General features: G+C 35.0%; 4 protein-coding genes across 4 annotated transcripts; 3 read left to right on the plus strand and 1 right to left on the minus strand.

The window, feature by feature from the left end:
* Positions 1 to 2,591: 2,591 nt before the first annotated feature.
* LOC120202881 (trafficking protein particle complex subunit 8-like) lies at positions 2,592 to 13,757 on the plus strand. Its single transcript, XM_039203232.1, is given in 30 exon segments — positions 2,592 to 2,979; positions 3,103 to 3,197; positions 3,567 to 3,663; positions 3,849 to 3,953; positions 4,116 to 4,278; positions 5,005 to 5,125; positions 5,273 to 5,335; positions 5,417 to 5,497; positions 5,619 to 5,713; positions 5,806 to 5,956; positions 6,216 to 6,302; positions 7,138 to 7,257; positions 7,340 to 7,468; positions 7,544 to 7,641; positions 7,737 to 7,860; positions 8,046 to 8,153; positions 8,480 to 8,621; positions 9,386 to 9,487; positions 9,585 to 9,645; positions 9,794 to 9,860; positions 10,119 to 10,304; positions 10,407 to 10,517; positions 10,847 to 11,008; positions 11,097 to 11,114; positions 11,116 to 11,184; positions 11,187 to 11,258; positions 11,634 to 11,867; positions 12,435 to 12,602; positions 12,852 to 12,964; positions 13,060 to 13,757. Coding segments are annotated over 30 exon segments (3,867 nt in total). The 5' UTR covers positions 2,592 to 2,816; the 3' UTR covers positions 13,622 to 13,757.
* Positions 13,758 to 14,169: 412 nt separating this feature from the next.
* On the minus strand, positions 14,170 to 15,108 carry LOC120202703 (nuclear transcription factor Y subunit A-2-like). Its single transcript, XM_039203096.1, has 2 exons — positions 14,962 to 15,108; positions 14,170 to 14,721 (listed from the first exon to the last, which is right to left on the minus strand). Exons 1-2 carry the CDS (start codon positions 15,097 to 15,099, stop codon positions 14,371 to 14,373), a joined length of 489 nt encoding a protein of 162 aa, XP_039059027.1. The 5' UTR covers positions 15,100 to 15,108; the 3' UTR covers positions 14,170 to 14,370.
* Positions 15,109 to 20,204: 5,096 nt separating this feature from the next.
* On the plus strand, positions 20,205 to 20,867 carry LOC120202725 (RING-H2 finger protein ATL70-like). The gene has a single exon (XM_039203113.1). The coding sequence runs from the start codon at positions 20,295 to 20,297 to the stop codon at positions 20,751 to 20,753; it is 459 nt and encodes a 152-aa protein (XP_039059044.1). The 5' UTR covers positions 20,205 to 20,294; the 3' UTR covers positions 20,754 to 20,867.
* Positions 20,868 to 22,261: 1,394 nt separating this feature from the next.
* Positions 22,262 to 23,350, plus strand: LOC120202882 (uncharacterized protein At3g28850-like). The gene is made up of 2 exons (XM_039203233.1): positions 22,262 to 22,693; positions 22,727 to 23,350. The coding sequence occupies exons 1-2, from the start codon at positions 22,562 to 22,564 to the stop codon at positions 23,291 to 23,293; spliced, it is 699 nt and encodes a 232-aa protein (XP_039059164.1). The 5' UTR covers positions 22,262 to 22,561; the 3' UTR covers positions 23,294 to 23,350.
* The last annotated feature ends 710 nt before the right edge of the window (positions 23,351 to 24,060 follow it).

Consider the following 24,060-nt stretch of genomic DNA (forward strand, 5'->3'; position numbering starts at 1 on the left):
ATACATATCTCAAAGGATTGGTTTCCATCCTTTGTGTTATCCTTCTTTTGTATTATTTTAAATTTTATGTTTTTATTCGTAATTTCAAATTTCCATAACAATTAGGGCTTCCTAACTTTATTTATTATATAAAATTAATTTTATAAGTTTTAATCTTAATTATTAAACTTAATTAATTCAACAATAAAAAATATTTAAAATTAAAAAGTTTCAAAATTTATAAAAAATGAGTGTTGATTTGTGAACGATCTCTAAAAATAACATGTGAACCTCCATACAAGATAGTCAGTTATTTTCGAGTTCTCAGTCCGATTTCTATCTCATTTAAGTGAGAGTAAATACTATGCCCTTGAGAAGTAAACCTTCATACAAGATAGTGAGTTATTTTCGAGTTCTTAATATGATTTCTATCTCATTTAAGTGTTAGTAAATACCACGCCCTTGAGAATTAAACCTTCGTACAATATAGTGAGTTATTTTCGGGTTCTCAACCTGATTTCTATCTCATTTAAGTGAGAGTAAATGTTATGCCCTTGAGAAATAAACCTTCATACAAGATAGTGAGTTATTTTCGAGTTCTCAACCCGATATCTATCTCATTTAAGTGAGAGTAAATACTATGCCATTGAGAAGTAAACCTTCATTCAAGATAGTGAGTTATTTTCGAGTTCTCATCCCATTTCTATCTCATTTAAGTGAGTAATACTATGCCCTTGAGAAGTAAACCTTCATACAAGATAATGAGTTATTTTCGAGTTCTTAACCCGAGCTCTATCCCATTTAAATGGGAGCAAATACTATGCCATCAAGAGTTAAACCTCTATATAAGATAGTGAGTTACATTCGAGATCCGTGTGCTTTATATCTTCGAGTAAAACTCCTTATAAACATAAGGAAATAGATCCCTTTGAATTGAACTCATACATATAAACTTATAATGGATGATGATTGAGGAAAATATTCATTATTTGTAATACTACATCCTCCATCCAACCATGATCACACGATATATACATTTTATCCTGAACAATAGATATAACTGAAAATCGACATTCACAGATATACAATCTGCATATTGTTGCATGGCGTTTTTCCTATTGTCGCAAGTGCTTTTAGCGGCGTTTAAAAACGCTGCTATAGGACTGAAAAAACGCCGTTAAAACTATGTTTTGCTGTAGTGAGAGAATAAAACAAGACCTTCCCTCCCCAAGCAATAAGCACAAACAGCAGCCAATCTGACCACTATTCAGATCTCATAATTGTTGCAGACATAGTATGAACTATCTCCCTCAATACCTTTACCAATTGAAATCTTTCACTCACTATAACCCTGATATACAATCTGCATATTGCATGCATAATAATGTCCCCAGTCATGGAAAGACATATATGCTCTCTTAGCTCTCTTCTTCCCGCGTACATCAAACATGGAGGACTCCAATGACGAGGAATGGATCAGCTCCTGAAGAATGTATGTCTTCCATTAAGCTTATGCTGACAAAAAGTAACATTAACTATTAGATGATTGCAGTTACTTCTGAGATCATTATGAATTCAAGTGTAAAGCAATTAGATCAACTACAGTAGCTATTGCACCTGAACCTGAAGATAGAAAACAAGTCAGAGATGTATTCACAGCTTCAAAATAGAAAACACAATTCATCCAAATGCGTGTGAGCGATCTGATGCCAATTGGGCAAGTGGGAAAGTTGTAGCATATGCAACTGTTCCGAACTGGTTAGGCAATGCAGCTCGTCTGGAAAAGATGCTAAATTGAGCAAATTATGGAGATAGAGCTCTTTCAGCTGATTCGTTACATGTTGAAGCCACTCCGGAAGATGCAGACCGATCATCTGTTGCATGCACTCATCTAGCGTATCCGAGGCTATACTTCAATATTATGCACATCAAAGCATTTCGATTTGGATAGGGGAAGAGAAGAGGTTGATGATCATCTGAATGGTATGCTTGAATGGCCTTGAGCTGGTTGGTATTCACCAAGATTAGCTCATCGAGTGATGGATACAGTGGCATTGAAGTCAAAGGGCAATCTTCCATAGATGAAAAGGAAGGACAATGAAACGCCATGGTTGATGCGTTCGTGAATAGTTTTTAATGTCGCTCAAATATGATTTATGGTTTGTTTGTGGTCTTTTAGTTGGTTCGTTTTCCGGTGCGATCAGATCTGTTTGAATCTATATTTGTTTGAGTTTTCTTGATTAGATTTTAATCTTTCCTTGTATGATCTTTACGTGATCATAAGTTATTAGTTTTATTTCAATGATTATAGGAAATTATATTAATTATATGTTTAATTTACGATTATGATTGTAAATCTTAATTTTAATTTACGGTATTTCCTATTTTGAATAAAATTAGTGATTTCTATAAAAAAATCATTTAATAAATGAACCATTTTATACTTATAAAATATAAAAACAATATACATATTACTTGAATTTTAGAAACCTAAGCTTGAATCGTCCGAAAGCTTGGTCCATTGGCTGAGTTGAAATTCTTGGCCCAATCGAAGAATATTGGATTGGGTTTGCTATGGCTAGGCTCCCCATTTGTCAGCCATCTTCGTTTATATTCATTTCTTGAAGCTCTCGCTCGCTCTCTGTCACAAATTCGAAACCTGAATTTGACACCAAAACAAGAAAAGATCGGATTGAAGAATCCGGTGGAAGTGGAAGGCTATATTCTCCGGAACTGATCTAATTGGTTCTTCAAAGTTCCCGAGTCAGCTCGCCCAGAAATCACATCCGGCTCATTAGCTTTCAGCGAAACGACAACCGGAGGAGAGGGCGAGAGTGATGGCGGATCCGGCCAACACGCCACTTGGTAAAATGCTATTGGAGGAGATCGCTCCTGTTGTTATGGTACTCTGCACTCCACTTGTGGAACAATCTTGCCTCAAGAACGGAATATCCTTTGTCCAGATGCTTTCCCCTTTCTGCGACTTCACAAACATTGACGGTGAAAATTTTCAAATTTATTCCATACGGATTATATAATGTGAATTTATACGTGTATATGTATCTCGCATTTGAAGTGATTTCTTTGTTTGTTGCAAGTTACTTATCTGGATTTTTGTGGTAGTGCCTGTACGAACGTCGAGTGATCAACCCTACAGGCTGCGGAAGTTCAAATTGCGCTTGTTTTACTCCTCGGATATTCGGCAGCCGGATCTCGAGGTAATTTCTATTGAGATCACCAGTTTCGTAGCTTAATAATGTAGTGCTAAATGTTTTAATCAGTTTACTTAAATTGGTATGAATTACAATCGGTACTAGTTGAGTTGGAAGCTACCTAGAGCTGTTTCTGTTGGAATTGATTACTGAGCTTTGATTAAGGACCGTAATTTAGTTGATTTAAGGGTTTTGTTGTGCATTGCAAAATAGGCAGATGAAGGAAGGTGATGGGTTTTGGTTTGGCTGGAATAAAAGTTGGTGGATTCGAGCTCCATAGTGCACTTGCAATTTCAATCAATTTCAATCACGTTATAATTTTCATCTTTAGATTTTGATGATTTTTTATTCTGAAACTAAATTTTGATCTCCTAGGTAGCAAAAGAGAGGCTAAAGCAGGTTATTACCCGTGCGGGAGAGAAATTTTTTCTTGAATCTTCAGAACCATCTCAAATTAACGATCTTCTCTCTAGTAAGTTTACTTTTGATTTTGATATTTTTAGTATATTAGCAATTTGATTCCTTGGTGGCTAGTTTTTCTTTTTTCCTAAATTATCGAGATTTTCTGATCTCATTGCTTGCCCTTTCTTTTGTGGTTTTATTAAAAGATCACCTTGCTGCTTTCATTAATATACGGTGAATGTTTTTTTTTTGCAGGGCCTGAATCTGAAATTTTACCATCGTGGTTTCAGTTTTTTAACAAAGAGCTTGTACGTACATTGTCTTTTTCAGATCATGAAGCTTTTGACCATCCCGTGGCATGTAAGCTTTGGAAGATTATCAGAGAACTTGCCTTTTTTTCCTTTTGCATGATTAAGATCAACTAATCTTGTTTCTTTCACTTACGAGTTTCATTAAAATGTTTATTCTGGACACCATATATGATTAAGTTGTTGATTATTTCTTGTCCAAAATGATCTTTAGGCCTTTTGGTTGTGTCCTCGAAGGATGATGAACCTATAAACAGATTTGTAGACCTCTTTAACACCAGCAAATTGCCCTCTCTTCTCAATGATGGTGCAATGGACCCAAAGATTTTGAAGCATTACTTACTTGTGCATGATGATCAAGACGGTCCTTTAGATAAGTATGCCACACTTCTTATCTTGCTATGACAATAAGCATGACAATGATGCCGTTAAACACTGATCTATCATTTCAGAAGAACGTGTATGCCTTTATAACCTTTTATTATACTGTTTCAAGATGGTAGAGCAATGCAGATATATATTGTATTTTTTCCCCACTTTCTTATCCAGACTTGTAAAATGGCTGCATGCATGGCTCGGAAGAATGATACTGTTCAACCCAATTGAATGCGTTAGATTTACCTACCATCTCTATGAGTTAGGAAACAAGATCATGTGGAGAATGAGAAGAACATGGGTTTGAATAGCAAAAGACTACTGAGATTCCCATCATGCTGAAGAAATCCACATTTCATGGAATAAGACAAATGAAATGATTTGGGTAGAAAACATCCTCAAAGAAGCTTGTCGGAAATGGATCATCATAATGTGAAAATTGGAATAGAATGAGCATTTTTTTAGTCTGGGGAAGCCAATTTCAGACTAACTTACATTCAATTTATGCCATTCAGGATTTTCTCATAAGTTCTACTCTTCTACTTAATTGTTGGATAGTTTTGATAATATAATCAACAAAAAGGAAGCTAAAGACCTGATATAGATTAATCAATAATATTTCTATATTTTTCAGTTAATTAAGTGGATGCCATATGAGTGAAATGAATATATGATATGATCTGTAGTGCAGCTAGCTGAATGTTATTTTATTTATCTTTTGGTTGCAGGGCTACTAAGCTTTTGTCTGAGATGAGAAATGCATTTGGCCAAAATGACTGTCAAATAATTAACATTAATTCTTCTCAAGATGGGCAAATCCATCATGAAGATAACCCTTGGGCTCCATTTGTAAATTACTTGACTTTGAGGGATTATTATCTTCAGTTATTTACTTGTTCATAGGAAAATGTTAGCTGAATCTTATGTTGGTTCAGGTTCAAGGTGCAGCTAAAGTATATAACAAATAATGCTTTAATTCATGTTCTTTTGTTACAGAAACCTGATGCTTTACCTACTGAAAATCTTGGTGGTTTCCTCGATCTTGATGACTTGAATGAGGTAACTTTCCAACTCCTTGATCTAATATTCTGGGGTACTTTTGTTTGTCATTCTACTTATGGTTGCATTATTTGGTAACAGATAAAGGATTTTTTGCTAGAATTATCATCTAAACATATCATTCCTTACATGGAACAAAAGATACGTGTGTTGAACCAAGAGGTATTTTAGCTCCCCAATTTTGTTCCTCATGTTCTTATCAGAATTTCTATGTATTGGTTTTTCCCCTGAAATTCTCAAATAATGTTCTTATTCCTCTTGTCATCTTTCATATTAAAATTAGGTTTCTGCAACAAGAAAAGGTTTTAGGAACCAAATTAAGAACTTGTGGTGGAGGAAGGGGAAAGATGATACTGTAGTTACCGCTAATGGTCCTGTGTGAGTGATGCTGTTCATTCATTGAGATTAAAATCTGTTTCTCGTTTCTTCTTGAGTTTATCCTAATTTAGTTTTATTTCCTCTGCTCATAGGTATACCTTTAAGTCAATTGAATCTCAGATTAGAATTTTAGGTGACTATGCATTCATGTTAGGGGACTATGAACTTGCACTATCGAATTATCGCCTAATTTCCACTGATTACAAGATTGATAAAGCCTGGAAGCGCTATGCTGGTGTGCAGGTTATTTCAAATGCTCTCTCTTGCTATCTCGCTCTTAATACCATTTTCTCTGTTCTCTATATTGATTTTTTTTTCTTTTCACTTGCTTGGTTTGTGTTTCATGTGAATGGTTTGCTACTTCAAAATATAAGGATATCATGTATTTATGTTTATTCTCTTTGAAATAGATCTCATGAAAACCTTTTAATGTACATTTGGGTTCTTTATGGATTTATTGTACCTATTTTGCAACCTTATCGTGTCTTATTCATTTCTTCAGGAGATGATGGGACTTACCTACTTCATGCTTGATCAATCAAGAAAAGATGCGGAGTATTGCATGGAAAATGCATTTAATACTTATTTAGTATGTATAGTTCTTGGCTTCTTTCCTTTTTCTTTGTTAGGATTTAGAACTGAATATATTTGATCATATATGATTTATACTAATTTTCTTATAGCTTTCCTTCAGTACCTTTATTTTCTTAAAAGCAATCCATAGCATGGAACCCTTGATTTTTAAGCTGAAGAAGAAAATTGATCAATTGACGAGTATATGAAAAAATAGAAACTACAAAATTTAAGTGAACTAATTCTAGATATCATCATTATTTTTCTTCATATTCGTATGCCCTGTTTGATATAGCCATTTATGCTTCAAATTATCAACATCTTTAACATCCATTTTGCTATAGTTGGTGTGGATGCTTGCTTTTAGATTAGCAGTTAGGTTTTAACCATGAGTAAGCTTAATGTGTCTGCTGGGATTGAAGAAGTTATCATGTGAATGATGGGAATTTTGGTAAAGTCATCTGCTTGTGATTTGTGGTGGATGGGGTTCGTGGCTTGCAATAGCTAGGTCAGGTGGATGCTGTTTTCTTAATAAGCCTGAGATGAACTTAATGGGTTCTTCAATAGTAAAGAAAGCTCCTTGGTATAAGAAAAATGACCTTCGTTGTTGTTTCCTTATATGCTGGTCCAGTAGTTAACATGTAAAGTACTTATGACCTTGGGGATGATTTGGGAATTTTCGTTTTGCTAGATTGAGCTAGGTCTTATATTGGTCTGCGTAAGTAATTAGGATCAGTTGTGGTGACAGTTAGTGATGGCAGATGCCAAGTTAAACTTTTAATGTAGCAAACACCGAGTGTTAATTCTTTCCATTGATTTTCCTTTTTCCTTTATTTATTCAACTATTGCAGAAACTTGGATCTGCTGGTCGACAAAATGCTACCAGATGTGGTCTTTGGTGGGTAGAGATGCTGAAGACAAGAGACCAGGTTAAAGAAGCAGCCACTGTTTATTTCCGCATTTGTGGCGAGGTAATGTTCTATTTCCTAGGAATTACTTTGGGAAAGTGCATATTATCTGCCACTCACAACCTTTTTTGTTTTCTCCCCTTAGGATACTTTACATTCGGCTGTGTTGCTTGAGCAAGCATCTTTTTGCTACTTGTTATCAAAACCACCAATGTTGCATAAATATGGGTTTCATCTTGTTCTCTCTGGTGATCATTACAAAAAATGTGATCAGGTATGCGAAACCCTCAAGTATTGTGGGAATATATCAAATCTTCCCTCTTCTAATATTTTACAATGTCTTCTTCAGATTAAACATGCGATTCGCACATATAGAAGTGTTATCCCTGTTTATAAGGAAACCTCTTGGAGTCTTATTAAAGATCATGTTCATTTCCACACTGGACAGTAAGCTTCATATATGGTGCAGTCGGATCCTATATGAATGTAATTGTTGCAGAGTTTTATTGTGGAATTTTTCTAATAATTCCCACTTGGTATAGGTGGTATGCTTTACTTGGCATGTATGATGTTGCTGTCACTCATATGCTGGAAGTCTTGGCCAGCGCTCATCAGTCGAAGGCAAAGCAGGAGCTGTTTCTGAGAGATTTTCTTCAGATTGTCCAGGTGGATCAGAAGTTAATTTGATTTCCGCTGTGCTTCGTTGACTGAGGAATATGAAAAGATATCGGAGCTTCTTAGATCATAGAAAATCTACCCTATGTTTGAAAAGTGGGCTTGTCTTATTAGTTTGTTATGTGCAAGTTTAACAGGGTTGTTTAATTGCTTCTTTTTTTTCATGGATGATACAGAAAACTGGGAAGACATTTGAGGTAGTGAAACTTCAGTTGCCTGTTATCAACATTTCCACCCTTAAGGTCATTTTTGAAGATCATAGAACTAATGCCTCTGCTGAAGCTGTAAGTGAAATCATTATTTGTTTGGTGGATAAGAATGTTGGGAGGGATTCAAGTATCTGAAGGAGATGTTTCATTGTCTTGATACTTGTAACCAACCCTAGACATATTGGCTTAAGGCTTGCTAGTTTGGTTTACTTTTATTGTGATTTTTTGCATGGAATTACTGAAATCAATGTGTAAGCATAAACAAAATATGCTCTCCATACTTCATCGATATACTTATCTTTATTTTTTTTGAAATATCGATATACTTATCTAATTTGTTTCAGAAGTAAGATTATTTGTGGGTGATGTCATAGACTCATGGGCGTTTCATTCTTTCCCAGGCTAGTGTCAGAGAAAGTGTATGGCGTTCACTGGAGGAGGACATAATCCCATCATTCTCTACTTCCAAGTCCAACTGGCTGGACTTACAATCAAAGGTTATACCACGGAAGTATAAAGAATCAAATATTTGTGTGGCAGGAGGTATGAAGGTCTTATTACAATTAATGTTAATAATTGTTTTCTTAACTTAGAATTCTGTCAAAACAAATACTTAGAAGGTTTTTGGCTGGCGGCTGGTTTTAATTTGCTATTTTTTAGCAACAAAGCATAATACAAATATTTGACAGTGAGGTCAGCTTCGTAGTTTATTGTTTCCGAACTAACTGGATAGGCCCAACTTGAACAAGATAGGCCTAGGATCCTTTACTGCTAATTTTGTGTTCAAGGCTCTTATTGCTTTATGCAAATTCTATTGCCAATGTATATTCTTTGAATTATAAAATCCTTTTCTTCATCTGTCTTTTCAATCTTTGGAGTACAACTATTAGACAGAGTAGAATGCATGAAAAAGATTCATATAATATGCTACATGAACTTAAATTCTTGGTGTTGGCAACAATCTATTGGCAGTGAATGAGAATTTTCAAGGATTTATAGTTAATGCATGAAATTGATTAATATATGCTACATGAGCTTATATTCTTTGTATTGGAAATAATGCTATTGGCAGTGAAATAGAAATTTCAGGGATTTATAGTTTTAATTTACATTTCCTACCATAGTGTTGAGGATTTTGCATTACTGTGATGAAATTTTAGATTGAACCATTAAATGAAATCCCAAACTTTTACCTATAATAATATATGATAGTCGTTTCCTAGATAACAAAGAGAATATGTGATAGGTGTAATTTATTGTTGAATTGATGGGACTTTTTTGCGGATATATTCTTCATCTGTTTGCAGAAGCAATAAAAGTGGATATTGAATTTAGAAACCCTCTGCAAATCCCTATTTCTGTCTCAAGTGTTTCTTTGACGTGTGAGCTCTCTGCAAATCCCGAAGAAGGCAAGTTTTCAAAGTCTGCTAACTTTTTCTTTTAGGCCCTGATCCTTTCAACTCTATATTGACTAAAATTGTTTTTGTTGCATCAATTACGACACAGATGCTAATAGTTCAAACATTGAGCTCCAGAATAATGAAAGCAAAACATCAACCTCCACTGGGTATGTGTTGCTTTGTTCCTATATATAGGTGTATGTATATATATGCATACATGCATTGATTGGTTTACAATATTCTTCCTCTTGGGAGGTTCCAATTCTTCATTGCTGTATACAACTGCTGATGTAGCTGTTTGCATGATGACTGCAGGGATATTAATTCGTCTTTGATTTTATCTGAGGTCGACTTTTCATTAGAAGGGGGTGAAACAACCTTGGTGAGTATTTTACTGGAATACTCGAATAATTTATCGATGGGAGTGTTTGTATGAATTGACACCTACATCAATTTTATTTGTGAAGATTTCTAAAAGCTTAATTGGTTTAATGGACTCTTATAGAATTGTGTAGGAAATTGAAATTATGAGGAAGAGTATATCACCTAATTGATGTTCTTATCCTTGGTGCACCGTAATTAAAATACTTTTCTCATAAGTTACTATAATTTTCTGAACATTTACTATATCTTATTTCAGGTGCAACTAACTGTTACACCAAGAATAGAAGGAATTTTGAAAATAGTTGGTGTGAAATGGAAATTGTCAAGTTCGGTAGTAGGTTTATGTGATTTTGAGTCTAGCCATGCAAACAGAAGAGTTGTCAAGGGAAGAAAGAAGGCTAAGCATTCTCCTAGCAATGATTTGAAGTTTCTAGTGATTAAGGTGCACGTGTTTCCTCTGAACCTGCTTTTGTTGTGCTCTCCCTTGCTCTCTCTCTCTTGTAGAACTGCATCTAACTTGCACTGATTTTTTATGAATGCCTAGAGTACACCAAGACTTGAGGGTTTTATTCATTCTTTACCAGAAAAAACCTACGCGGGAGACTTGCGGCTTCTCGTGTTGGAACTAAGTAACCAATCTAAGTTTCCTATCAAGGTGCAGTTTTCTTAAACCATTTTTGTGTTAAAATCTTTCTATATTGTTGTTGACTTAGGGTCAACCAACTCTGTCGCATTCTAAAAAAAAGTCAATATGCATCTTTATACTGTATTTGTATGGGTTTTATTTCTGCCGAGTAATTAAAGCCAGCTTGTTCAGAGTGCTCCTTGGTCTAGCCTCAAGTGATGCCTGAGTTTGGCGGGGATTACTTACTGCAGTTTTCTCATATTTGCGCCTTCAGGCTTGTGTAGTGTGTCCTTTTATATAGCATGGATTATTTTAATGGTTGTTTATTTATAATGGGGGTTATAATAACGTTTTGACAGAACCTAAAGATGAAGATCAGCAATCCCAGATTTCTATATGCTGGGAATCAAAGGGAGTTGAATGTAGACTTTCCTGCTTGCTTAAAAAAGATGAATGTTGAGAAAAGCAGTGGGCATACTAATGGTAATAAAATGTCGCAGAATGTGTTTCACTTTCCTGAGGTAATGTTCCAGTGCGTGCTTTGATGACAATTTATATCAAGTTTGTGGCACCTTGTCATTCATATATTTTACATTTATCTATGCTCAGGATATATCAGTGCAGGAGAAAAACATCATTATCATGGCCACTTTGGTTTCATGCTGCTGTTCCCGGAAATATTCCTTTGTACATTACAATATATATTACGAAATGGAAGGTGTATCAAGCATCATGAAATATCGCACTCTACGCATGCATTATAATTTGCGGGTAAGTTCTTGAATTGGACAAGGCTGAGTGTTCATAGTATGATTCTTTTCCCTTTCTCTTACTATATTATTACCATTGGTAGCTTACAATATGGATTATTTCTTGATTAATCGTTATTTAGCTGTCTTATGAAATCAACCTATAAAGTAACAAGGGAAAGGTATAATCAAGATGTTAATCTATTTATGGGAGCACACAGAGAACATTTTAGTCTATTTATGGAAAAAGAAAATTATTGGGGGCATGGGCAGCAATATGCTGTGGCTAATTTCTAGAAAATATCCGTTTGAATTTTGTTCAATAGAGAACAATCAAGATCATGATGTATCAGTTGGCTACCTAGCCATTCTAATTCTTTCTCATCATCTCTGCTAGGTTTTACCATCAATGGATGTATCATTTGAACTTAGTTCTCGCCCATCAAGATCAATAGAGTTCCTCTTGCGCATGGATGTTGTCAACAAGACCAGTTCCGAATGCTTCCAGGTTCATCAGTTGTCATCTGTTGGGCAGCAGTGGGAGATCTCATTGCTTCAACCTGTTGATAGCATCTTACCTTCTCAATCTTTATTTGCTGGTCAATCATTCTCATGTTTCTTCATGCTTAAGGTTGGTACAACTATACAATAACTTGCACCTTGGATTATTCATATAGGTATAAAATATTTATGCACTAGTTTTCCTTTCAATTTGTTCATCGAGGTTTTATAATGAGCGGGATATTACATGTGCAAAGCTAGCATTAGGTGATTTCTTTTTTTTTTTGTCAAGCTATGGCCAGAGGGTGTTTGATCAAATGCCTTCCTGTTGGTTCCATGGGACAGGACTATCTTTAGATCTTGATGGTATTCCTTTGAACTTAACTAAAATGCTCATTGATAATAACTGAACAAGCTGTAAAATGATAAGGCAAGGGTTAAATCTGGGGCTTGGTCATTATCCAGACGAGAGTAACATGATCTCTTGATTGATAGATTTTGCATAAGTTGCAATTCTACCTTATACTCGTCTATCGACCTTATCACCTTTTAGTGTAAGTATGCATGCTATAGGCCACATATTAGCTTGGTAAAGGTTTGTATGTCATCTCGAATTCTTCAATTTCCAAGTAATACTTGTTTGTTTCTTTCATCTTTTTAACTGATTGACTTAAGATTACTCTCTAATTTTCCCCAGGATCGCAGGAGGTCAGCAACTTCTGAAGATTGTACACCTCTTTCCCGTATTCAAAGTGATGTAAGATTGGGACCTCAGGATATCAATGAAGCCCCCTTTGATGTATCGAGTTCGCCTTTGGCTGATTTCCATGACTGTGAAAGATCATGCCAGGGAATGTCATCTCAGGTTTTTAGCCTTCTTGCCTTTGTGCTATTCGTTTGAATAACAATCAACTGGAATGTGTATCCATATATTGATTATCATACATCAGATCTATATAATCACTTTATTCCCGACTCTCAAGCATATATTATCAATGACGATGATGATGTTGCCTTTCTTTGTTATAAATAGATTGGATTGGTTATTTGTCGATTCTTTGGATCTTTTACACTAGCCAGATGACGCTTTCAGCTTATATTTTTCTTGCACCAGGCGTATGAATCTAAAGTTGATTTCGTTTTCATCACTCAACTGCCGGAGGGTACTATTGATTCCGCTGCTCCTAATACACCGCTTGTCTTTTCCTATCATGCTTGTGATTGCAGGTAAGTCCCCGTTAATTGCAATAACTTTTAACGATGAATTGATAGGTGCCACTTATTTCTGATGTTTGTTTTCGATTTCCTTCCTTTTCTGTTAGTCTTTCTAGCATGAATCCAATATCATGGATAGTCGATGGACCTCGTACCATTCAACATAACTTCTCGGCTCCTTTATGTGAAGTAAATTTGAAGATGACTATAACCAACTCCTCCAATTCAGTTGCATCTGTCCATATCAACACATTCGATTCCCCCAGTAGTAACAGCCAACCCATAAACGACGCTGCTGCATCTCAGCCTCCAGAAAACCAAGCAGGATGGTCGGATATCCCCATCGTCAGTGATACAAAGATCATCACTAACGATGCCCTTGCAACACGTTCTTCCAAGTCATTGTCCATTGAAAGTGCCCCCCAGTTCATATGGTCAGGGTCGAGCTCCACTAAACTCACACTTCAACCTAAGTCGACTGCCGAAATTCCTCTTCAGATTTGCGCTTTCGCTCCGGGGGTATACGACCTGTCAAACTACGTCTTGAACTGGAATCTTACACCCATCAACGACCAAGTAAACCAAGGAGAAGCGAGCAAGTCGTCCGGATCCTGCCAAGGGTATCCCTATTACCTTACTGTGCTCGAATCTACTCGAAAGGGTAGTTAATGTTTCCCAGTTTTATTGATGCACCGTTACTGATGAGATCTTTGGTTTATAGTAATTTTTGTAATTTCACTTTTATGGTGCCTACAATGTATAATTGGAATTGAAAAAACAAAGTGAAGATAGATGAACTATTTTTAAAAAAAAAATATTTAGACAACAATAAGTAAAATATGAGAAATGAAAGAAAGAAAATTAGCTTATCCTATTCTTATATGTAATGGGGTAAGGGGGAGGTAGGGTAGTAGGCTGCCCTTAACGTTAGGTTGAGAGCAATTTTCGAGAAAGACCTCAGGCAATTATTTTTATTTACTTATTATCAAATGGGTCAATTTAACAGACTAAGCTAACATGATGTTAAGTTGATTATGACCATAAAGATTCAATTAATCAATTCATTAGGTTCACAAGCACGACACGCACATGTGAGACACAATTCATGAGCATCACAAATTATCCATAGTTTAAGATTACAAACACCATAACCAAAGTTTCAAAGCATTTTACTGGATCAAATGAAACAGCTCGTTATATAGTCTGATCCGTATATATATATGAAGGTTTCAGCATCTTCAACCAGCGGTAAAGAGGAGCTTACTTGAGCCAAGAATGATTTGCCTAGCAACCAAAGCCTGTGTTGCAAAACAACCCTATAATGCAAACCCAAGTTCTTCCCTTGGTTGCTGCAGGGGGGAGTGGTTTTTTGGTGCAATATCTTAGCAGCAAATCCCACAAGAATCCCCCCATTGATGTCAAAATTTCATAATGGTGCCTCGATGATCAACGATCATCGACGGGAGAGAGTCTGGACCCGATAGTCCAAGATGATTGATAAGGAAACACTGGTGGAGGTCTCCCCTGGAGTACATGCTGGTGACCTCTGATGACCCTGAAAATGTTGAGCCAGCTCCATTTGGTCCCTTGGATGAGTTCATGGTTCCACTATCAGATGAACCAGTAGGGTTGGTAATCAGTCCTCGAGCGGCTTTCTTATTCCCAATGCCATCTTTTTCGGAGCTCGAACTTCGGGTATTCAGGAACCGCCCTCCGGATCCCCTTGGCCGGCGCATTGCATGAAGATGGCGAGAGTGATGCATATATGGCTGTGGAACAAAATCTCAGACCGTAAACAATTTGTGCCATATGAAGACATTAAAAATCTTCAAGTTAAGAATCATACATGCTAATGGACTATGATAGTGTCCTAGTGATCTCGGTTGAAATTATACCCAGAAGCTTATACAATCTCAATAAACTATCATATCCATGATGTTTTCTATGTCTCGATATAAAAAAAGTTACAATATACTTGTAGCAAATACACTTTCGTATTCGAAACTTACACGTACATTTCGAACTTTAGTCAATTTATTCTCAAGCACAGCCTTTGCACGAGATTGCCGACGCCTAATGATTCCATTGTATTGCTTGGCATTTACGTATATTGGTCCCTCTTCGGATGCCAAGTTGAATGGCAGCATTATACGACCCTATTATATATATATATATACATAAGGTGAAAAATAGAGATTTAATAAGTATTTAAAGTGAAAAAAATGGAGAAGACATGACTTAATTTGTACAGTGTTAAAACTTATAAAGATCTAAGATTGAACCTGAAAATTAGAAAATCAAGGCTAAATTTTTCTAGTTTTAAAACTAACAAGGACCGAAGAAGTAATTGAACAAAAAATTGGTTTTGTTCCGGATTGGATGTATTATATGTTTCAGAAAAAATGTACCATGGGGTGACCAAATCCTAGTTCGAAGCGAGTGCCATTTTCTGAAGGATCAGGTTGCAGAGAGATGACTGCCCGAGCTTTATGTTCGGCCCCTGAATTTTTGCAATCACCTTGATAGAAACACCACTTGGCTGGTTAGAGGATCACAAATCTAAATGTATATCGAACATAAATAAATAAAATTAGCTGACCCTGTTCCCATATATATAGGGTAGGGGGAGGTAGGTAGTAGGCTGCCCTCAACGCTAGGTTGAGAGCAACTTCCGTGGAAGACCTTCGGCAATTTTGAATTGCCCACCGTGGGATATCGAACATAAATATTAAACACAAATATTTAGTTTTTGTTCGTTTATCGATGTAGTTAGATCTATTTGTATCGATATTTTTGTTCGAATTTTATGGACAAGTTTGTAACATTTTCCTTTTATGATCATTGTATGATCTATGTAACTAGTTTTTGTGTAATGATAATAGAAAAATGTGTTAGTTATAATATTTAATTTACGTTTATAGTTATAAACATTCATTATAATTTTGAAACTAATATAACCACGTCATCATCTTGTTGTTCATTGAGTTCTAGGTTGATGAAAGGTAAGGGAAACCAAATAGGCATAATGTCAAAAATAGCCCCAACGTCTCGAAATGCTCATTTAGCTCCTATTTTTTTTAGCTTTTTAGCCCCAATGTTTCACTTTGGGATAAAAAGTTCTGTCTATAGATGAAAATCATTAGCTAACACACGATTAATGCTCCAAAATAAGAATCTTGTTTAACCTACAATGAAACATTGGCGACCAAAGTATCTTAGGAAAAATAAGAAGAATAGGAGACAAAATGATTATTCTGTCAAATATTAGAAGCCTTTTTACCCTAAAATGAAACGTTGAACACAAAAATACTCCAAAAAATAGAATAGGGGTAAAAAATACAATGTGGTCGTGGGATCGAGTCCCACGGTGGGCAATTCATAATTACCGGAGGTCTTCTACAGAAGTTGCTCTCAACCTAGCGTTGGGGGCAGCTTACTACCCTACCTCCCCTTATTCCATTACATATAAGAATAGGGTCAACTAATTTCTGGGGGGCTAATTTTAGCATTATACCAACCAAATATTCAAAGCTTAATAACCATCCATGCAATATGTAGTTTCGTTGCTTCGATTCATAGGTGTAGTAAAATTTAATGCGTGTATAAATGTATTGAATATTAGGATAATTATTTCATAAATAGGTGGTGAAATTTTTAATTAAATAAAAAAAACATGTGAATATAGATTAAGATAGCTAGTGGTAGAAAAAACTCAAATGATAATGTATGAAACAATAATGCATCTTAATCAATTATCAGTTGATTTAGTGGATACGAGATATCATATCTTTCAAGTAAGTTTATGAATTTGAATCTTAGTGTTAGAAAAATCGTCTTATAATTAATTCGATTAAATTCAAACGATGAAACTGGAAACTGAGATGAGATTTACCAGGGACTATGGTGAATTACTATTGTTGAGTGGAAACATGTTGGTCACCGTTAGAGGGATGCTCCACCAACAAAGGCCCCCCTCCATGGAAGGATTGATGAGATCCTAAGGCAGTCCCCCATGGCAGTGAGCCCAACTGCCCCATTGGATGATTCCCAGTCCTATCATGTTCCTTAAGATGCTGGGTTTGCATTATGTTCCAATTATATCAACTATTTTCCTGCAATATTCAAACATGGAATCAAATATTTTATCACAAGATTTTGCTAACAGATCATAAACCGTCGAGAAAACTTTCACTTTCTTAAAACGAAAATAAACCCAGGACAGAATTTGATTAGTTCATTCAATTCACAATAAAAAAACTAATATCTCATTATCTAAAACTTGAATTTTTAACATTTACAACAACTATAGCACCTTTTTATCCTAAAAAAATCCCATATCTGAGAAAACGAAGATGAACCGAGTTTCAATTAAGAAGAAGAAGAAGAAGAAGATGATCTGAGTTAAATCTGAAAGCAACCCAAGAATTCTGGAGAGCAAAAAAGATGAAAGAGACAACAAAACAAACAGATAGAGATGATTAGAGACTAAACAGAAGAAGAAGAAGAAGAACTAACATATAGAGTAAAACAAAGAGGAGATGCAGAGATTTAGTGAGCAAAGGCAGAGAAGAAACACCAACTGTTAGGAGCCATGTCGGTATAAATTTAAGCAAAAAGGAATTATAGAGAGAGACAACTGACGGCCTTGCATCTCACAAGTGTGTAAATCAATGGAAATACACGCCACTCGCCAATCACCTTCAATTTTCACACCAAGTTCTTTGTACTATGTACAATACAATAATAATAAAAGAAAACAAAAATAATAATTGTTATAATATTATATAGTAAATTAGATTGAGATATTTTTTTATAAAAATATTTATCGTATCACAATCAACAAATTAACAAATTAACATTCAGTTCAAGCGGTAGTCAATTTTTAATTAAAAGAAACAAGTTTGAAACAAATGAATAGTATGGTGATCATTTTGTAACTTTTAATAGTCGGGTCGGATAGGTTTGGGTCAGATTTTTTTAAAGATGATGTTCTGGTCGGGTCAGATTCGGCTTTAATGTGAAAATACCCAACCCGAACCGATCCCAAAAAAATATAATTTTACCTTATATATTTAGGGGTAATTACAATAATACTCCTCTATATATTATTTTTTCAATTAAATCACTATTTTTATTGAATATAAATAATATTTTTATTATTATTTTGGGTCGGGTGAAGGGTATATATTTATACGGGTCGGATCGGATTTCGTGTAGAGGAGTCATTATTCTTGGGTCGGGTCGAGTAGACCACAAATCTGACCCAACCCGACCCATACCCATCTCTAGTCTTTATATTGCATTTGTTTGCTTTGAAAAAGCCACCATAGTCATCGTTTTGAATATTATATCATTTTAGAAATAAAAATCGAAATTTAAATATCAAAGTATAAATTTATTTATTTAATAAAATTTTGTATAAACACAAATTTCATGTAATTTATACTAAAGATTTGTAAAAGTAAGAAAATATAATATCATCTTTAATTAATATTTATTGTATTTTATAAATAAAAATAATTTTATAATTTTTAATTGAATTGACATCACATTAGTTAATGACATCAAACACAAATTAACTTTAAATATTAATATAAATAATAAACTTCTTTTTTTTTGAAATATTTGTATGATATTAATTGAAACACATACAAAATGAGACAAGACATGAGTCTCGAATCACTAAATTTTAAATTTAATATATTATATTTTTTATATAATTGTTTGTATATAATTTATTAATTGATTAATCTAAATCAAATGTTATAAAAAATTATTCCATTTATAAAATTAAAATTCGAATATACTAAATCAACTTCTAAAATCTTCATTTCCCTCACTGTTTAAACAGATCATTGGGTCATCTATTGAAGCAAACCCTAATAGCATTCTCTTCTTTCATCCTCCATTGAAATTAGGGTTTGCCAAGCAATAAAGCAATGATAAGAAAGAAGGTCAAGCTTGCATGAAAAGGAGGTAAGGGTTGTTTAAGAAAGTGGGCGAGCTAACCACACTATGTGGCATTAAAGCTTGTATTATAATGTACATCTCTGATGAAAATGAACCGACGGTGTTGTCGTCGCACACCGAGGTGCGAGGACAACTCGGAGAGAATCGAAAGATGTACTTGTCTCATAATCAATTATCGCTCTAGTAGTTAGATTTTTTTTCTTCAAAATCTCTTTAAAACTCACGAAATTAAATCTAAAATTTAAAAGAATAATTCCGATACATAATGTTCATCGTTTGATCAACCTGATCATAGTGTATTGTTTATCTCTTCTTTTGCACCATCGAAATTTGAAAGAAGAAACTCCGACTTTGAAAAATCAAAGAGAGTATAACAATTCAAGACTAAAACTTTGTGAAGTAAAACTTTAGGGGGGGGGGTTTAACCAAATGAAAATAAAGTTTTAAGGGATTTTCATAAAAAAAAAATTTAGATAAATAAGATGTCTTATTAAGGGTGTGCAAATCTGGGTACCCGCAACATTCGGGTCGGTGATTTCTCGGCCCGTGTCCCAACCGGATATTGCGGGTACCCGGTAATCGGGTATCCAGTACCCGTTTTTTTTATTTTTAAATTATTAATTTAAAACAATATATACACAAATTTAAATGTTCGGAACTTCGAATTACATACTCCGAACGTAAAATTTAAAAGTTTGAAATGCAAAATCTAATAATCTATAATATAAATAATTCATTATATTATATATATATATATAATAAATTAACGGGGTATTCGGGTAACCTGGTACCTGGAAAACTTCAATTTTATGACCTAGACCCAACCAGTGAAATGTCGGGTCAAATAAATTTTTTAGAAAATTATCCAATTTTTTTAGATTCAGGTCGTCGGATCAGGTAGTTTTGCACATCCCTATGTCTTATCATGCAACTGTTAAATAAATATTTATGTTTGATTTGATGCGCTGAAAATTTAATTTATACAATCAAAATTAAAGGCTAAATTATGATTTTCACCATTTAATTTTGATTGTGTTCCTATTTTGGTCCTTTTTTAAAAAAAAATTATTAATTTCATTATTAATTTTTTCGAATTATTCCTATTATGATTACTCCATCATTAATTAATGGCTTCACTCAAATAAAAAAAAGATGAAGTAGAAAAATCAATCAGTATCTATCTGAAAAAACAGAATCAGAACCTTTGACTTCCAAGAACCTGCAGACAAATAAATACTCCATAAATTTTAATTTAAAGCATAATTTGTTTTGGTAACAATTCTGAACATGAATTGATCATCATAAAGGCCTGCCTTCTCATCTCTATCTTTGATCTTCCCTCTTTCTTCTTATCCTTTCATTCTTCCATGAAATGAGCTCCACCTTAGGCTCCGAAACCGTCGATGGATTTGGATACGGGATCGGAGTTTCCGTCGGAATCCTCTTGCTTATAATCACCATAGTATTGGCTTCTTACGTGTGCACCAAGGCACTTCAACAACAACAAGCCCCGCCTGCCGCAGACGTTGGTTCCGAGAGCTTCGTCGGCCTTGACGAGGAAACGATAAAAAGCTACCCGGAGCTGATGTACTCCGAGGCAAAGCTCTTGAAGAAAGGTTGTGCTGATACGTGCTGCTCCGTATGCTTGGCTGATTACAAGGGTAACGATAGCCTTAGGCTGCTGCCCGGTTGCGGACATTTGTTCCATCTAGAGTGTGTCGACCAATGGTTGCGGTTGTACCCAACATGTCCCGTTTGTCGGACATCTCCGGTCCCGACGCGGCTTGCTGATGTTCAGGTGGTTCCTTTACCGAGCAGGTCCGGTGGTTGATTGAAGAAAATATTGTTATTTGCACTTTCATTTTGTCTTCTTAGTTCTCACACCATTCATTAACCCTAAAATTGTTACAAGGGAATGGCAAAATTGAACATTCTCTGTTTCATACTCGTCTTGCTCATTATGTGTTAGATTCGGATATAAATATAAGATATTATTCATTAAATTTACTAAAAAAATATTATTATTATATATAAATATTTTTTATCCAAGTTAAATCTTGAACTTAAAAACTTTTCTCGACTTGGTATGTAAAATTTTTTTGGGTCCACCTTAGTCCAAGAATTTAAAAAAAAAATCCAAAATGATCTTTGAACTTGATTTCATTATGGACTAAATTGTGGATTAAGTTGAGAAAAATTACCAATTATGAGATTAATATGGACCGAAAAAGTTCAAGGATCAAATTGGAAAGAATATTAAGTTTAGGGGCTAACCGTTGCTTTATCCCTTACGAAAGCTAAATGGTAACTTTGTCATCTTAGAAACCATGAATGTATGAACAAAGAGGGAAATTGAAATCACACAAAATGCTCGGGGTTAATTCTTTTTTGAATTAATCACCGGTACTCGATCTTTTGATCGACTAATCTAAATCGAAATTTGTAGTTCATGGACTAAATTCAGAGCTTATACATAGTACAAGTACCAAACATAAAATTTGACAAAAAAAGTTTGCATAAACATGATTAATTACAACTGTTTTTAAAGGAAAAATTATGGTCAACATTTTGATTGGAAAGTTCAGCAATGTTATTTATTGTGACTTATAATATTTATTTATTGTGACTATTAATAATATTATAAAATAAGTAATAAAGATTGTGACAAATCAAATTATAGGGAACAAATCCCCCAAATTTGATCCTAGTGGAGGACCAAAACCATAATTTAACATTATTATAACGCTAAAGAATTATTTTCATTTATCCATGATTTTTGGTTATTTTTCCACATTAGTCCCCCGGGTTTTGTCCATATTAATCCCTAGGTTTATTTTTTGGTCCGTATTAATATATGAGTTTAACTATTTTTCCCACATTAGTCCATGAGTTTTCTTTGTCCCTCCATTATTCTTGATTGTGGTCCTTTTGTAGTATATACCGTTTTTCTTGTGTCACTGAGATCACTCATCGAATTCTTATAATTACTAATTGATTAAATTATTTCAGACAATCGATGTCATTTTTATATAGTTTTTAATTTAGGTATTAAGGTGGACAAAGAAAATAGAGATTAATGTGTAAAAAAAACTCAAAAACTAATATGAGAAAAATATCCAAGGATTAAATAAAACTTTAACCCAACAACAACAAGTTGATATAGTGGGATGATACATTAGGTCCCTTAAGTAAGGTCAGAGGTTTAAATCCTGACGTCTGCGAATGGAGTAAACTGGGTTGGGAGGGTTGCCCTCGCCTCTACAGTACCCGATCTGGATTAGTCGGTCAATAAATCGGATACAAGTGTGATTAATTAAAATAAAACTTTAACTCAATATAATAGGAATGTACAAAAATTATGTATATTGCCAAGTTAGGGACTGAATGATGCATGTTGTTGCCCTTAAGCTATGATGAGGGCACCAAAATGTTGGTTATGGGTCAGTGTAGTCCAATGGTGAAGGGATACCCCACTGGTTTCAGTGATCAATCAAAACTTTTAAAAGCAATCCCAACACATTACCCCTTATCTTCCATTTTTTATCACTTTCCTGCCATTTGAAATCTCATCCTCCTACAGCTTTCTCTCTTCCCAAACAGCTCTCATTCAAAGTTTCCACTCATTTCCATGCTAAAGAGATGAAAGGCATGCAGGGAAGAAGAGGGTTTCTAAAGAAATTCAAATTCAACCCTACAAAGATCAACACTTTGAAACAAGGCTCAGTCTTTCATCAACGCACTTTCTCCCACCAAAACTGCAAAACCAACAACGTTAATCTCTCGGAACTATCATCAGTGCATAATGTTAAAGATCGAAAAGAACCCGAATTCGATGTCGAACATCCGTGTTTGACGGATTTTGAAGAGAAATGTCCACGGGGTGGTGAGAATGCAGTCGTTTTCTACACGACAAGCATGAGAGTGATCCGGAAAACATTCGAAGACTGCAGCAGAATAAGGTTTCTTTTGGACAGTTTCAAGGTATCAGTCCACGAGAGAGATGTTTCGATGGACAAGGGATTCAGGGAAGAGTTATGGATCATGTTGGGCGGTCGTGTCATCCCTCCCAAGCTCTTCATCAAAGGCCTATACATCGGTGGAGCCGACGAGGTCGTCGGACTTCACGAGCAACGGAAGCTGAAGAAGCTGTTGGAAGAGATACCTTCAAGTGGCAATGTCGCCAACAACGTGTGCAGTTGTTGTGGCAATCTGAGGTTCTTGATTTGCTCCAACTGCAATGGCAGCCGCAAGATTTATGAAGAAAAAGGCTGTGATGATGATGATGATCATCATCATCATCATGAGTTTTGCATTAAGAGATGCAATGATTGTAATGAAAACGGATTGATTAAATGTCTGTCCTGCTGCTGAAAATTGCATGCTGGTGTTTCTTGAGTCCTTAATTCAGTGATTTGTAGAGGAACAAAAATGGTGAAACTTCGTATCTAATTTCCCTTCCTCGACTAATATGGTATCATTATCGTCTGAAACCGAAATAATTTAAAACCTAAATAGATATAATTAAGATGAAAACAACATTTGTGAAAGTTTGGTAGTGTGAAATGCACCAATTTGTAGAAGCATGGAAAGGATATGTTAAAGGTGAAGGTTGACAATTTGAATGTGATGTCATGGTCTACAATAGATGAGATTGAAATGATTATGAAGTAGGGCGATAAAGAAGGCATGCACATGGCCTCTTCCTTCAGATGTAGATAAAGTTATTGAGAGGAATCCAAAACAAATGTGATGAAGACAAGTTGTTGAATGAATCAAAAGAAGCAACTTTATGAGAAAGTTCCCTCTTTTTTCTGTAATTGGACCATATGGTCTAAAGAATCTTCTCTCTTTCTCGGCCCCCAAACACCACCCTTGAGAAAGCTCAGCTTTGCCTCCTGTAGGATACAGGGAAAAAGAAGGAAAAGAAAATCTGGGATTTTAGTCAGAGAATCATACCTGTCATCAGCAATCATATGGGAAATTGGAACCCGTGAAATCATATTATTTTTACCATCAGTCAACAAAGCTGCAATGTTACACCTTGAGCTAAAACAGGAGAGTATTTCCATAATTGTTGAATACAAGAAATTTTATTGATCATGTCCGTGTTAAAAATACACTCGTATTCGACACTCATA

Source organism: Hibiscus syriacus, unplaced genomic scaffold, assembly GCF_006381635.1.
Source record: "Hibiscus syriacus cultivar Baekdansim isolate YM2019G1 unplaced genomic scaffold, ASM638163v2 tig00009009_pilon, whole genome shotgun sequence".
Lineage (NCBI taxonomy): Eukaryota > Viridiplantae > Streptophyta > Magnoliopsida > Malvales > Malvaceae > Hibiscus > Hibiscus syriacus.